The sequence below is a fragment of the Mugil cephalus genome, chromosome 9, assembly GCF_022458985.1.
Source record: "Mugil cephalus isolate CIBA_MC_2020 chromosome 9, CIBA_Mcephalus_1.1, whole genome shotgun sequence".
In the NCBI taxonomy this organism is placed as follows: Eukaryota; Metazoa; Chordata; class Actinopteri; order Mugiliformes; family Mugilidae; genus Mugil; species Mugil cephalus.
The window spans coordinates 1,305,946-1,321,814 of NC_061778.1; the positions used below are offsets into that span (position 1 = coordinate 1,305,946).

The following is a 15,869-nucleotide window of genomic DNA, read 5'->3' on the forward strand; positions in this document are numbered from 1 at the left end:
CTCTTTTTCTGAGCTCCTCACAAAGCTCCTTTGTCCGTTGTCATCATACACTTCAACACAAACATGTGTTGTGAAGATCAGACTGAGACAAATCCCTGATCTATAGAAACTAAACCAGGAACTGAACCAGAACTGAGTCTCATCACATTGAAGGAAACACTTCTGGACACATGATTTATTCCTAGAGGAGCTCCTCTCTGATATGTAGTATTGTCTCATTTTCTTGAATAAACAAATACATAAGTCTAATAGATGAGTTGCATGTGTTTGATTGGGTTCTCTTTGTCTACTTTCGGGACTTGTGTGTAAATCTGATGCTTTGAATCGTTTTTATTGAGAAATGTAGAAAACTCTGAAGGGTGTAAAACCTTTTAAGTGGCTGTACGTTGAAATAAAAATAGCCCTGAGTGTTTTGCACAATCGTCCACATTAACAGCGGAAGTCCCTCAGAGGAAGGGTTCCTGTTCTGATAAAGACGTGACACACATGAGGACGACTCTTTGTAGAAGACACAGTGAGGACATGAGTCACCGAGTGCTGATGCTGTTTCTGTCTGTGTGGAGCTCAGGTAGGACTCAGAGGTTTTTACAAGTCACATCCAACGATCAAGTCAGAGAGAATCTGGGAGACTCGCAAGCTGAGGCTAAAACTCTGTCAAACATATTGTGTCAGTGTTGAATCCATGGGCCTGGGATCGACTCAAACTGCAGCAGTCTGTCTTTGCATTAAGATAAAAAGCAGGGAGCTTGTTTCTTTAGGATTAAATGTAAAGTTTACATGGTAAAGACCCACGGTGCATCTTTTCATGACCAGATTAACCTGGTGACTGAGAAAAAGCTACAAATATATTTCCCATGATTTCATTCATTTTTTATTTGAAAAGTGAGAAATGAATCATGTAAGTAAATCTATCACTAAAAGGTGTTTCTGTTATTTCGTCCACATCGTGTACCCAATAAATTCTGACTTTTCATTTGGAATTCTGACTTTTGTTCTCAGAATCGTGTGACTGCGTTTTTTTAATCTCAGTATTTTTTTGGTCGTGTAATCCCATGACCAAAGAAATACTGAGATTCTTGTTGTTATTGGAATCCACTTTTTCATAATTTGGAATTCTTACTTTTTCTCTGAACTATGACTTTTGTTGTCAGAATTCTAATCAAATTCTGATTCCTTTTTACTCAGAATTCTGACTGAGATCTTGGAATTCTCATTTTTCTTGGGAATTGTGACAGAGATCTCAGACTTCTGTCAATTCTGTCTAAAATCTGCAGAATTCTGCAGTCTTTCTGTGAACTTTGACATTTTTGTCAGAACATTTCTTTTTTCTTGTAATTCTGACTTTTGTTGTCAGAATTCTGATCTTAATCTCAGAATTAAGGCATTTTGTCACGTGGATTGTGACTTTTTTTTTACATTTAGATTTTTTTTTCGTCTTTATTTTTTCTGAAATTCTGATTCTTTTTATTGGAATATGAACTGTAATCCTTTTCATTTCATTTCACTTCATTCACTTTGGCTATTTGTCTTGAGTTCATTTTTTTTTTTAGGTGTGCAGACCCGTGAAAAGCAGCAGCAGCAGCAGATCATTGTGGCAACACTCTTCTTCTTAGCTGAGCATCAACTATCTTCCTTAGTGTTACACTACTGCCTCCTTCTGGACTTAACCCTTTATGACATCAGTCAGTTCTCTGCCTTCCACACTTCTGCAGCTGTTTGATGGTTTCCTTTATTTTTCTGCATATGCACCTTCAGGGTGAAGAGCAGCAACATCTCTAAGAGCCGGTGGAAAGACAAACATGTCAGTAGATTCACTGAGTGTGTTCATGTTTCTCCTGTGATTTTCTCCTCAGGGCTCTGGGCTGAAGACAAACATGCTTCCACAGGTAAATGGAGGGAAAATGACACGAGGAGAAACTTTGTGGAAATCCGCCTGATTCACTGATGTGTTTGTGTGTCTGTTCAGCAGTTCCTGGTGATTACAGGCTGGTGAACGGAGGCCACAACTGTTCTGGGTTAGTGGAGGTTTATGATGAGGGAACATGGAGAAATAAATACTCAGAACCCTGGGAACAGACGGAGGCCGCTGCAGTGTGCAGGAAGCTCAACTGTGGTTCTGTTGTGTCTTTACGAAGATATTTTAATCATGATGGTTCGGATGAGGTTTACAGACTACGCATCACGTGTTCAGGTCAGTGTCATTAACTGTGTGAAGCTTCAGTTTCCTTGTTTTCTGTTACTGTAGTGAACTCACATTGTGTTTTATTGTGGCTTCTTACATTTTAGATACCACTTCCTTAATTCAGCGGCATCATTTGAGACAAAGAATGAATGAATGAATGAATGAATGAATGAAAGTAATTTTTTCGGTCAGCATTACAAATCTTCACTAAACAACAAACATACACAATAAATGAAGAAATAAATAAATCAAGACTAGTTGTTCGTTTCAGCTGAGGCATAGATTATAAATGCTGAACCCTTGTTTTCTTTTTCTCCAAATCAAATCAAACAAACTAAAGTATCATGGGATTTGTGGAGATGTGGACCCAAGTGTAGGACAGTAGGTGAAAGTCAAGAAACATGTTCACAGGTAAATGATAGACACAGAATCATGACAGAAACCTAAAAATGATACAAAATGCGCATGGTTTATACATGTAATACAAAAACACGATACAATGAAATATTTACATACATACTATGTCTACATATCCTGAACAGGTCCCAATCAAACCACAGAAAAAGGAAAAAAAATCGTAGAATTTTTTATACTTTTCAAATATGTTATTTTTAAGTTTGGTTTTTAAATGAACACCACATTTACTCTCCTTTATTTCCGCTGGTAAACTATTCCATTGTTTACCACTTTCCTGGTAGTAGATCATTCCTTACTTCATTCAAGCTTTCTGCAACATTGTAGTCAAGCAGATCTTTGAACTTCAATGGCCTTGATTTCAGAAACAATGTATTGGTGTGTTGGTAGTAGCCCACACTGTGAACTATTCTTATAGCTCGCTTTTTCATGATGCACATCATCTGAAGGGAGCTTTTATATGTTTTAGCCCAAACTTCAGCACAGTAAGTCAGATATGGCAGCACAACAGTACAATACAGTGAGTATAGTGATTTGGACTTGAGCATGTTTGTCCTACATAAAGTTTTCATTGTGTGTGAAAGTTTGGACCTGACATATTTAACATGAGATTTCCAGTTCAAGTTGTGGTCAATGATTATCCCTAAAAATGTATTCTCATGAACTCTTTCCAGTTTAACACTGTCAATCATTACTTCAACTGATATTTCCAGTTGTTTATCATAAGGGCCCATCAGCCTTGCTTCAAATGCATCATGAGTTCTCTGAAGTGTCAAATTACATTGCAGTCATTGTATTATTCATGTTTGCATACGGGAAAAAAAAAATTGTAATGTGTAATGTTGAAATGAATACAATTTAGCACAATTCTAGTCCACCAATTTTGGATATTTTAACAACCAGTTATTAGTGAATTGTTTTGTGCAAGCATCACTCAGATCGCTATCTGAGATGCCCCTCTGGACTGGGATCACACAGCTGGTCTTGTAAAACACGAATAAATACTTAAATTCATCCGGAACATCTTCTCAAGGTGAAATGTTCACACACTGCTTCTCCCAGTCAAGTCCGAACCACTTCCCTTCCGGTTCCGGGTCACTGCTCCTGTGGTTGACCGGTCGGAGCGCTGAGCGGTTTTCCTCCTATTTCTACATTTTTCTATTACAAGTGTTTTGTTTTGTCTGTGTTTTTTGTCTTATTTGTTTTATTACACTGTCGGAATGCATGTTCCTGGAATGTTTTTCACTCTGGCAGCTCTACACACGTTGGTTTATTCGATCGCTGCTTCACCCTTGGAGACAATAAGGATTACATACTCGCGGGAGCTGCTGCTGCATCTCGACCTCAGTTCGGCTCCGTTCTCCCCCGACACTCTCCCCGGGGAGATTCGGAAACGGACATTCGAGTCCAGCACCAAACAGAAACTGCACAAGGCGACCAGACGGGGGGAAAGGAAGGGAGGTATCAGAGCACGACTTCGGCGAGCAACAGGTAAACAGCTGACTCTGCAGGCAGTCATCCTCGCCAATGTCCGCTCACTAAGGAATAAATTGGACGAACTTCAGGCTAATGAACCATCTGCCTGAGTACAGGAATGCGTCCATTCTGGCATTTACTGAGACGTGGCTTAATCATGGTGACGACAACAAAGCGCTGCACATCGATGGATTCGGGCTCTGTCTCTTCGTCCTTTTTACCTTTCCAGAGAGTTCCCTCAACTCTTCTTTGTCCTGGTTTACATACACCCCAAAGCTAACTCCACCTCAGCAACTGATCTCATCGAGAGCTCCCTGGACAAATTTGAACATTTATCCCCTGACTCCCCCAAATTCATTCTTGGAGATTTTAATCATTGCAATCCTGTTAAATCTCTGAAAGGCTTTGAACATTACATCCACTGCTCCACTCGTCTGGGAAAGACACTCAATAGATGCTACGGTTCTGTCCCGGATGCCAACAAAGCAGTCACCCCCCCTCGACTCAGCTGATCACCTCACCATCCTGCTAGCTCCTGCCTACACCCCAGTCATCAGGAAAATTAAGAAGGTTACCAAGACCATCAAGAGTGGACTTACAAGAGTATAGCCATCCTCCAGGGATGCTTCGAGTCTACTAACTGGACCAACCTCCTTTCCTCTTCTGATGACCTAAACGAACAGGTGGATGTCGTCTCTTCATACATCAACTTCTCTGAGGAAAACCTCATTCCCACCAAGACTGTCACCATCTTCCCTAACAATAAACCCTGGGTCACCAAGGAGCTTAAAACTATTATCAACAAAAAGAAACGGGTCTTCTTCTCTGGATCAGAGACTGAGAAAAAGGAAGTTAATAAAGAAGTCAAGAGGGCCATTAAGATTGCCAAGCTTAACTACAAGAACAAGGTGGAAGAAAAGTTTTCTCATGGAAACCTCCGCTCAGCTTGGCAGGGCCTGAAGAGAATGGCGGCTGTTAACCTTCCCATCAGCGACAACCCTGTTACCATCCCCGGCAGCACACCAGCATCTTTCCCCAATGACCTCAATTCCTTCTTCTCCAGGTTTGAGACCAACAACTCCACCCAGCTAGAGGACATCAGATCCACCCTCATACCTGACGACGGCAACGTCCCCTGTATCTCTTTCCTCACCACGGACGTAGTGAGGGCCCTAAAGAGATCCAAGGCTAACAGCGCACCTGGAGCCGATAACATCAGTGGCCGGGTCCTCAGACACTGTGCGGACCAGTTAGGGAGTGTCTTCCAGGAACTGTTCCAGATCTCCATCAACACAGGAACTGTCCCCAAATGTTGGAAACACTCAACCATTATTCCCATTCCCAAGAGAATTGGGTGATGAAGGCTATGGAGAGGCTAGTCAAGCAACACATTCTCACTCTGACCAACTCTAAATTCGACCCGCTCCAATCATATCAAAGCCACAAAAGTGTTGACGATGCCAAAGCCTTCATCATCGACACCATCCACAGACACCTGGGGCTTCCCAACACCTCCACCAGACTCCTGTTTGCTGACTTCTCCTCGGCCCTCAGTACCCTGCAACCGCACATCCTGGCAGAGAGACTCCAGCGCAGGGGCGGCCAACCCGCTGCCATGCACTCATGCCCCTTTGGCTGGTTTCATGCGGCTCTTAAGGGGCTTTCACATGACAAGTGTCAAAAACGCTCGGCGCTGGCGCTGCCATTCATTCCCTATGTGGCAAGCTCATAGACATAGAAAGATACATGCCTCACCCCCCCCCCCTCCTGCCATTCATTGGGAGCGATGAAGTAACAAATGGAGCCGGACTTCCTGAAAAACTGAGGGACTCAGCTGTTCTTATAGGCTGCGTACGAAAAGACCCGCCCCCACCTGCCTCTGATGGCGATGCAAGCAGAATCCCTCCTTCCGGCGACTTCATGCCCTAGAGTCGAACGAGGCGTCTATCCTTCATGTCTATGGGCAAGCTGACTAGGAAGCCAGTTTGAGTGACGTGAAACCCGTATGTGCGTGAGATGAAAATAGATAAGATAGATAGATAATTGAGTTGAGTAGTAAACAATTTGTGTCAAGTTCGCTCTCAAAATGGCAGGGAAAAAATGCACAGCAAAATGAAAATATGAAGATGAACACAGGACTTTTTTAACAGAGTGGGAGAGTTTAGATTTTGTTGTTGAGTGTAATGCCAAGCCATTCTGCCTTATATGTCAGGCGTCATTAGCGCATTTCAAAGCTTCAAATCTTCAGCGCCACTTAAGTTCACTCCATGCTAACATCGACCAGGAATTTCCAAAAGGGACTGAACTTCGCAAGCACAAGTTGGTCACTTTGAAAAGTCAGGCAGAAAAGCAGAAACAGTTTTTCCAAAAATTTACGAAGCACTCAGAGACCGTAACGCTTGCATCATATCAACTGGCTTTGAACATTGCACAGGCTAAAAAGCCATACAATGAAGGGGAGTTCATTAAAAAATGCCTCCATGACGCTGTTGAAATCTTGTCTCCTGAAAACGACAAACTAAAATGAATGGTATCAAACGTCCAACTGTCCTGCCACACTGTTGAACGCAGAATAAACGCGGCTATTGAATCACAGTTGCACTCTGACCTTCAAGCATGTGAATATTTTAGTGTTGCATTGGATGAGAGTTGTGACGTACAAGACAAAAGCCTCAATTGGCAATATTTGCATGGTCTGTGTCAAACGATTGTGTGATCAAAGAACTCCTTAATATTGTGCCATTAAAAGACAGAACCCGTGGCATAGATGTGAAAGAAACAATGATGGCTGCATTTTAGAAAGCAAATCTGCCCATACCGAAACTTACTACAATAGCCACGGATGGCGTGCCAGCCATGATCGGATCTGTGAACAGGCTTGTGGGGCTGTGCAAAGCTGACCAAACATTTCCCGGGTTTTGGAATTTCCACTGCATCATCCACAGGGAGCAACTCGTGTCTAAATCATTGAATTTAGACAATGTCATGAAGCCTGTGATGGAAATCGTCAACTACATCTGCACACATGCGCTTAACCACAGGCAATTCAGGAATCTCATCGCTGAGCTGGATCAAGGGCTTCCAGGCGACCTACCGCTATGCTGCACTGTGAGGTGGCTGTCAAAATGCAAGGTACTCTCTCGGTTCTTTGAGCTTTTGGATGCCGCGTGGCTGTAACACAGTAAAGAATGTGGCTCTTAGTCTCTGACTGGTTGGCCTCCCCTGCTCCAGCGGAACTTCCACTTGAGCAGCCAGCTCATCCTCTGGATCCTGGACTTTCTGACCAACCGAACTCAACGAGTCCGAATTAACGATAACCTGTCTGATCTCCTCACCACCTCCACTGGCTGCTTTCTCCACTGCTCTTCATTCTGTACACCGACGACTGCAGATCAACGCACCCCAACTGTCACCTGGTGAAGTTTGCTGATGACACAGTTCTCCTGTGCGGTCCCTCCCTCCACCATGGTTCGTAGAGTGGTGTGACTCTTCGTGCCTGGAGCTGAATGTCAGCAAAACGAAGGAGATGGTGGTGACCTTCTTAAGCAGCCAAAGGGATCTGGCAGCAGCTGTCACCACTATGATCCACGGTTCTCTGGTCGAGACAATTGGGGAATACAGATACCTGGGAACCATCCTGGACTGCCAACTGAGGTCCTCTTCCAACACCGGAAGGATCCTGAGGAAGTGCCACCAGAGCATGTACCTACTAAGGAAACTGAACTCTTTTTCTGTTAATAAGAACATCTTGCTGACATTCTATTACACATTCATTGAAAGTGTTTTAACTTTCTACAAATGCTGCTGGTATCACTCTGTAACTGTTCAGGACAGGAACCGGCTGCATAACATTGTCAAGGTGTGTTCTAAGATTATTGGACTCCCTGCTCGCCACCTGAGCACTGTGTACGAGCAGCAGGTCAGCGGCCTGGCACGTCGAATTCTCAAGGACTCAACCCATGCTCTGTTTCCAGCGTTTGAGCTGCTGCCATCTGGTCGCAGGTTCCGCTGTCCGGCCTGTAAGACCCAGAGGAGGAGAGCAACCTTTGTTCCCAATGTTATTCTCCTCCTGAACTCTAAGAACTATACGACGGTCACAATAACTTAAGTTCTCCTGTGTTACACTCAAGTCCAATATCACATGTGACACATTTGACACTTTAACTACAATCACTTTTTGTTTTCCTTTTTTTTTCTTCTTCTTTTTTAACCACGTCTCACTTTATTTATTTTATTTATTTATTTGTCATACTTTACCTGCTGTTTTACATTTTTTTTTTGTTTTTATTTTTGACATATTGGTCTTGATATTATTTTCCACAATCCATCTCTCTTCTGTTACTGGCAGCAGGCCAGCCATTGTACATAATATGCTGTTTGTTTGTTTTTTTGTTTGTTTGTTTTTTCTTGTTTTTTTGCCCACTTGCAATTTTTATTCTTTTGTTATCTTATTCTCTTGCTCTTATTTTATGTACCGCTCTTCACTCGCCTAATTGCCCTTTGGGGATAAATCAATTTGATTCTGATTCTTACAGGTGGTGAAACTCAGGCCCAAGTATCCAGACCCCGCTCTGCTTACGGCATCAGCGGCTTCCTCACGCTTTCACTCCAACTGTTGAGAGCAGCCAGCTAGCGCTCATTTCCACACAGTACTTTCATAGGATCTCGTCAAACGTAGACATGGCAGTAGCAAAAGAAATAAATTTTGCACTTAGCAGTCCTTGTTCTGTTGACATCCTGTTCGTGACGCCAGTTTGTTGTGGAAATATGAGGTTGGTGGAAATGACACAGAAGACTCAGATGACTTGTAGTGAAATAAGGTTTACTGATCAGGAGAAATGGTAACAGCTGTTCATGCATTCAGAGCCAGAACCATTGTGACCAGCCCCTCATTCCAGGAGGAATATATAAGATGAGAATATAGAGGTCAACCACCGGTTATCACCATCGGTGACGACAGTCAGTCCATCCAGTCAACCATGTAGACCCTGTTTTGACTATGGAAGGATCACAAACAGGTCTAGGCCAAAGAGACATGTTTAACATACTATAATAATGAAGTATTTCCTTCACAGTTTCCAAAGATATTTTTAGTTTATTTGATGTTTAATGATCTTGATCCCATGTAAGAAAATTACTTCTCTCCATGAAAACATGATTTCTACCATTTGAAGAGAAAGGAATTCTCTAAGTGGGATGACAGGCCATCACTGAAACTTGTCCAACTCCTCCATGCTTCTGATGACTAGGACTTTAACCTGCCCTGGATAAAGATCTTGCAACTGGATGTCCATGTAGCATGTATCTTCTTCTGGTGTCTCAGTTGTCTGTGTTCTTTTTAGTCAAGTGTCCATTCATGTACACATTCGTTCGCAGTCAACCTTGTTTTTAACAGTGTGATTCTGTGAAAATGTATTCTCATCAACTCTTTCCAGTTTAACACTGTCAATCATTACTTCAACCGATGTTTCCATTTTTTTTTATCATACTTAAAAATATTTTTTTGATGCTTGATAATTTCAATAGGGATCCCATGGAAGAAGTCTGGATTTTCTGTTTGCAAACTGTAATATTACAGCCAGTTTGTCAGTTTTGAAGAAGATGACATGCCTCTGTGTTGTTGATATCATCATACTTCCATGGGAATAAAGTTGGACATGTGTCCCTCCACTGAATTGACAAGATTAGTATCGGTAACTTCATCTCTTCCATGTTGTGGAGTTACTGCATGGGCGTAGGACCAAGGTTTAATATCCAAACCAGAGATTATGATGTTGTTGATCCTCCAGTATTGTTCAAGTTCTGCCGCCCGGGTTTCCAGCACTGCAGTTGTCTCGTCTTTCTGTTTATTCTGAGATTTTACCTCTTCCAAAAGATTCATGAGAGTCGTCTGCCTGTCACTCATTTTAGTGATCTCTTCTTTTCTCCTTCTCTCCTCAAACTCGAGGCCTGTTTCTGTTTCCGGCCTCATGTCGTCAGTTGTTTTCTATCAGTTTTGTTTGTTTGCTCTCTGGCCACGTTGCTCTTCTGACTACATAGATGTTTTTTAGAATCAGTGGTGTGTCCCGAAGGAACGGTCCACATTTGATCTGCTCCACAGAGAGTTGCTCCTTCTCTCCTCCTCTCTCTCCACAGAATCATTGAGGCTGGTGAACGGGACCAGCCGGTGTTCAGGCAGACTGGAGGAGAGGTCCAATCAGTCGTGGTCCTTAGTGTGTAAAGATGGTTTCCAGTGGCAGGAAGCAGAGAAGGTCTGCAGGGAGCTTGAGTGTGGGCCCCCTTCAGCCTTATTTGGGGAACTGCACAGAGAAAAGGAGGCTCCACTGGGGTCCAAAGAGCTCCAGTGTCCAAGAAATGAGTCCGACCATGAAGCTGCTGTTCTCATCTGCTCAGGTAGCTCCTCTTTCCACTTTTCCTCCTCCTTCTCTTCTTCCTTTTTGTCATTCGTATCCATCTTCTCCTCAGACTCCTCTTCCTTCTCCCTCTCCTCATCCTCTTTTCATTCTTCCTCCTCACACCCTCCATGCCCTTGTCCTTCTCCTCTTTCTCCTTGCGTATCACCTCCTCCTGCACCCCCTTTTCTTCTTCTACTCCTCTTCCTTCTCGCTTTCCTCATCCTCTTATCTATTTTCCTCCATCATCTGCTTCTCTTTGTCCTTCCCTTCCTTTTTCTTCTTCATCTATTCTCTTCCTCCTCCTTTGGCCTTCCCCATCTCCTTCTCCTATTCTCCTTACTTTCCTCCTTCTCTTCCTCCCCTTTGCCCGTCTACTTCTACTTCTCCTTCTCCTCATCCCCTTTGATGGGCTTTAATGAAGTCACATCTCATATTGGTCAGGTTCAGTTCTTCTTGTTCCTCCTCAGAGCAACAGTTTGTGAAGTTGCATATGGCTGGAGCCAGCAGGTGTAGCGGTAAACTAATGATGAGGCAGCTGATTAATTGGTTGTATGTGGACGAGAAGAACTGGGACCTGAAGGTAGTGGCTGCAGTGTGTCGACGGCTGGACTGTGGATCTCCAGTCTCTATCAGGAGTAGATCGATTTCTTTAAAGGCTGGATGGAGAATCAAAGCTGACTGTGATGTATTGTCATCAGACTGTCTTCTGTTTAAACCATCTACTTCAGTCATAGAGATCACCTGCTCAGGTAAAACTCTACATGTAGATGAAGCCTCTGGTACAGAGCTCAAGTTATGAATAACATCACCTTGTTCTGCACAGACTCAGTGAGGCTGGTGAATGGGACCAACCTGTGTTCAGGTAGACTGGAGGTGCAGTTTGACTGGTCGTGGTCCTCAGTGAGTGAAGATGGTTTTGACCAGCAGGATGCGGAGGTGGTCTGCAGGGAGCTTGGCTGTGGACCTCCCTCAGTCCTCCAGGGGGCGCTCTTCACAGGAGGTCCAGTGTGGAGAAAAGGCTTTGAGTGTGAAGGCACCGAGTCTGCTCTGCTGGCCTGTAACATCTCAGCTCCAGATAGAACCCCCTCCTCAGCCAACAGATCTGTTCAACTCACCTGCTCAGGTGGAGGAGGAGCTGCAGCCTTCATGCAGCGTGCTGGCTTTTTTCTTGTACTAATTCTTTTCCTGTTTTCTGCTCAGATCCAAACTCTCTAAGGCTGGTGGGAGAGTCCAGCCTCTGTGCCGGTAAGCTGGAGATGACAAACAAGGGAGAGTGGAGGCCTGTGGTGGACTGGGAGTTAATATGGAACCAGGTTTCTGCAGATGCAGTGTGCAGACGGCTGGGCTGTGGGACTGCAGTGTCTGCAAATATGAAGAAAGAACATGAGGACAGACCCGTGTGGTGGATCAAGTCCTCCTGCATCCAGTCAACATCTGTGCTGCGAGATTGTGTCACACTGACTGGTTTGGGTAAATCCTCCTGGAGCATGGAGGTGGTCTGCTCAGGTAAGTCTGAACTCGTCACACATTTAGCTGCTTTCTCTACTGTCTGGTTTACATCAGGTTATCACTCAGAGACTACAAGAGCTGAAAAACTTGAATCTATAGCACATGCAATGAGCTAATTTGTCGTGTCGTTTGATTTGCAAATGGAACTCAATTAGAAGAAGACAGAGAAGACAACAATAAACTTTAATGAGATTAAAGTTAACTTATCTGTAAGTAATGTCGTTGAAGTCCATGTTCTGCTCTGTGAAAAGTTTCTCCTTCAGTTCATTAAACCCCTGCAGCAGGGGGCCAGTGCTCTTCTTTAATCTGATCAAAACGTGGATGGAGTCTGGTGCTGGAGTCCAGGTCACACAGAGTTCTTGTCAGATCACTGTTCTCTTGCTTCTATTGCTCGTGAACGTGAACCAGCCAACTACATTACCCACAAGCCTCCGCTGCATCAGTCAGGAGTCAGTTGAATCAGGTTTGAGTGTTTGCAACTTCTTCTTTAAGGAGCTCAATGCGTCTGCAGCATCGAGTGGACATCACGGAGCTGCAGCTCTGAATGTAAACCTACGTCCCTCTGGTCGTTTCTACCTGTTCTCTGGCTCATGTTAGAGTTGGAGCTAATAGGACAAGTCTAGTAGAATTGTGTCATCAATTGTGCGTTAGGTTCCTGATCTGCTGTTGTTTTCCTGCTGTGCAGTGACTGAACTAATTTCATTCCTCTGCTCCTTCAGCTGACCCTCTCCCTGTTCCTTCACAGAACTGCTGCTTCAGCCAACAATTGTCACCTTTCCCAACAGTATGGAGGTCTTCAGGGTGGACCAGCGGGAGCTTCAGGTGCTCCTTGGCTCCAGCTTCAGCATCATGTGCTACATCCCAGCCCAGTACCAGGGAGGTTACTTCCAGCTCCTGTTCACTGCCTCTAATGCAGCACTCAGCTACTCGCTGCCAGCTGTCAATCACTCTGCCCATTTCCGCTTCCCTTCGATGGACCTCAGCCACCAAGGCAGCTACAGCTGCATTTATCATCTCCACGTTTTCTCCCAGGACTTCTCCTCTAAGAGTCAGACCATCTACCTCAGAGTCGGAGGTAACTCAATAAGATCAGCCAGTAGGAGCCTGAATACAAAGCAAATAAAAGCTAGCAAGTGTTTGGACCAGTGTTCATTTTGACACATAGTCATAACTTCATGTAAAACATCAACTAGTAAAATATGACACTTCTTTAACTTCATCGTAGTCACAGAAAAAAACTAAAACTAAATTAACAGTGGCATGATCCTAACACTGAATAAAAGCAATGTGGTGATGAGCTGTTCAGTAAATTAAAGAGTGTGCATGCCAGAGGACTGATCATTGTCAACGTGTTTCAGCCTCTGTAACAGATCTGATCATCAGACTCGTCGTCCTCCTGCTGGGAATGACTCTATCTGTCACTGCCATCTGCTGCTACTCTAAGAGACTGTACGTATCACTCATCAGATGTTCACTCACAAGACAAAAGGGATTTATTTGCTTCTGTTTTTATAATCTATGACATGTTTGCTGTCATATATTTCCAGGGCAGCCAAAGCCAGAGTCCAGGAGAAAACAACTGTGATTTGTGTTGGAGGAGAGAAATAGGAGCAGGAAGATTTGTTCTGGACTCACTTTGGATATGAAGTGTCATCTTTTTAAGCCTTTTGTTTATTATGAGCTGAGTTTAGCCTTTTAACCTCCTGAGACCCTACATCCTCATACGGGGACATTAAGCTTGATTAAGGTAAATTATAAGTGCATAGAACATAAAAGCTCAGGTCTCAGGAGGATATATATCACCTTTTAGCTGCCAGTTCAGGAAGTTATTCTGCTTCATTTAGACCTGTTGTCCTCATAAATGGATGCTTTTGTCTACCATCTAGTGGTAGAAATGTTGAACCTTGTTTATTTTATTTACGCTTATTAGCTTTTCTAGTTTTATATGACGCACAGATTCTGTCAATAGAAACGAGCTACAACGTCGCTAATTAGAAAGTACTCGTTAGAGGATATTGGGACTTTATTGTTTGCAATTGTGTCTTTTCTCAGCCACGTTCAGGTATTAAAATCAACAGTTTTATGCTTTGACACACACAGGTGACTTCATTGTAATATACAGTAAAATAATCCCTGTGTCCAGGATGTTGCATCTTGATAATGGTTGACTATTGACCAAGGTCACGGTGTCAAACATACGGCTCATGGGCCAAAAGCAGCCTGTCAGAGGCTCTAATGGGCCCACAGCATGAATTTGCAAAGTGACAAAAATTACGTAGAGCACGACAATTTGTCAGTGATGATAACTGCTCTTCCTAATTTGTCCACTGTTTTAATCAGAGAAGTGGACAGAACACAACACTGAGACCCGGGACAGAACAACAGGGTGCAACATACTTAAATTTCAAAAGTTTCTCCCCCTCAATCTGTGTGTGTCTGTCTTTCTCTGCAGGTTTTTCTGTGGTGCTTTGATAGATGGAATTGCTCCTGAATAAGGTCCATGCTAATAAAACAGGAAGCAAGGCACACTGAGACTTACTTTTTGTTCTAAATAAGTTTTTACATATATTCTGAAATTAAATATCCCAAATTTGACTGTAGAGGGCAGAAACCCCAGGGTCTTTCTGTGCATTAAGATGTTTCTCAAGCTTTTTCAAGTTCTCAAGCCTCATTTATTAATTGAAAAGTGTTTGCATGTGCAAATTACTGGATGCAGACCAATAAATGTGAATTGTATAGACACAACCTGGTCATTAAAATGATTACAAATGGGATTTTTTCTTTTCTATTCTATCGTATGGTAGAACTTTACACATAATTAGACACATAATTAGCTTGATGCTGTTCAAACAATGTTGTCCTGCAGAGGGTGGTATTACCACCAGTAGATGGTAACAAAATAGAGAAAAACGGCAAAAAATGAAGGAGATGTAATTGAATGTAAAATGTGACTTATTAATTTATTTTCCTCTTGTGCAGGGCTCATTTGTGAATCTCTCTCTGGTTGCAGACACACATGATTTACTCATGATTTACCAGTTCTGGGGGGATAGGTACTAACAAAAAGGACAAGACACCGGTTAAGGGTAGGGGAGGTCATAGGCTTGGGAGAGGAGGTATGTTTTCAAACGGGACTTGAATGTGAGGAGTGAAGGTGAGTCGCGGACCGGTTGGGGAAGAGAATTCCAGAGTCGGGGTGCTGTTCAGGAGAAGGCTCTGTCGCCAAAGGATTTGAGCTTGGATGTTGGTGCTGTCAGTGAGGGAGAGGAAGAGGATCGGAGGGCACGGGTGCGGCGGTGGGGGATAAGGAGGTCAGACAGGTGAGGGGGAGCCAGATGGTAGAGGGCTTTGAAGGTGAGGAGGAGTATCTTGAAATTGATACACTGTTTAATGGGGAGCCAGTGGAGAGAGTGAAGAATAGGAGTGATGGGTTGGCGGGACCGGGTATAGGTAAGGAGGCGGGCAGCAGAGTTTTGGACCAGTTGGAGTCTTTGGAGGGAAAATCAGTATATGATTTTTTGCGATGCGGCGGAGGTGGAAGTAGGAGGTCTTGACAATGGAGCGGACATGAGGATCAAAGGAGAGGGTGGGGTCCAGGATAACACAGAGACTGCGTGCCAGGGCGGAGGGAGTGATGATTGAGGTGTAGATCTGAGTGTCATCGGCGTAACAGTGGAAGTCCAGGTTGAGTTTGCGGATGATGTGACCAAAGGAAGAGGTAGCAGATGAAGAGGAGGGGTCCGAGGACTGAACCTTGAGGGACACCCTGCTTGACTGGAGAGAGGGAGGAAGTGTGGCCAGAGAGGGAGACGAACTGTTGCCTGTTGGTGAGGTAGGAGTTGAGCCAGTCGAGTGCTGTGCCCTCAACACCGAGATGGTGGAACCTTCGAAGG

The 15,869-nt window shown here is 43.8% G+C and overlaps 1 protein-coding gene across 1 annotated transcript; it reads left to right on the plus strand.

Moving 5' to 3' along the window:
• The first annotated feature begins 522 nt into the window (after nt 1–522).
• LOC125013782 (scavenger receptor cysteine-rich type 1 protein M130-like) lies at nt 523–14,721 on the plus strand. The gene is made up of 10 exons (XM_047594677.1): nt 523–568; nt 1,854–1,886; nt 1,970–2,191; nt 10,208–10,465; nt 10,935–11,216; nt 11,291–11,590; nt 11,668–11,973; nt 12,722–13,051; nt 13,335–13,425; nt 13,524–14,721. Exons 1-10 carry the CDS (start codon nt 523–525, stop codon nt 13,582–13,584), a joined length of 1,929 nt encoding a protein of 642 aa, XP_047450633.1. The 3' UTR covers nt 13,585–14,721.
• The last annotated feature ends 1,148 nt before the right edge of the window (nt 14,722–15,869 follow it).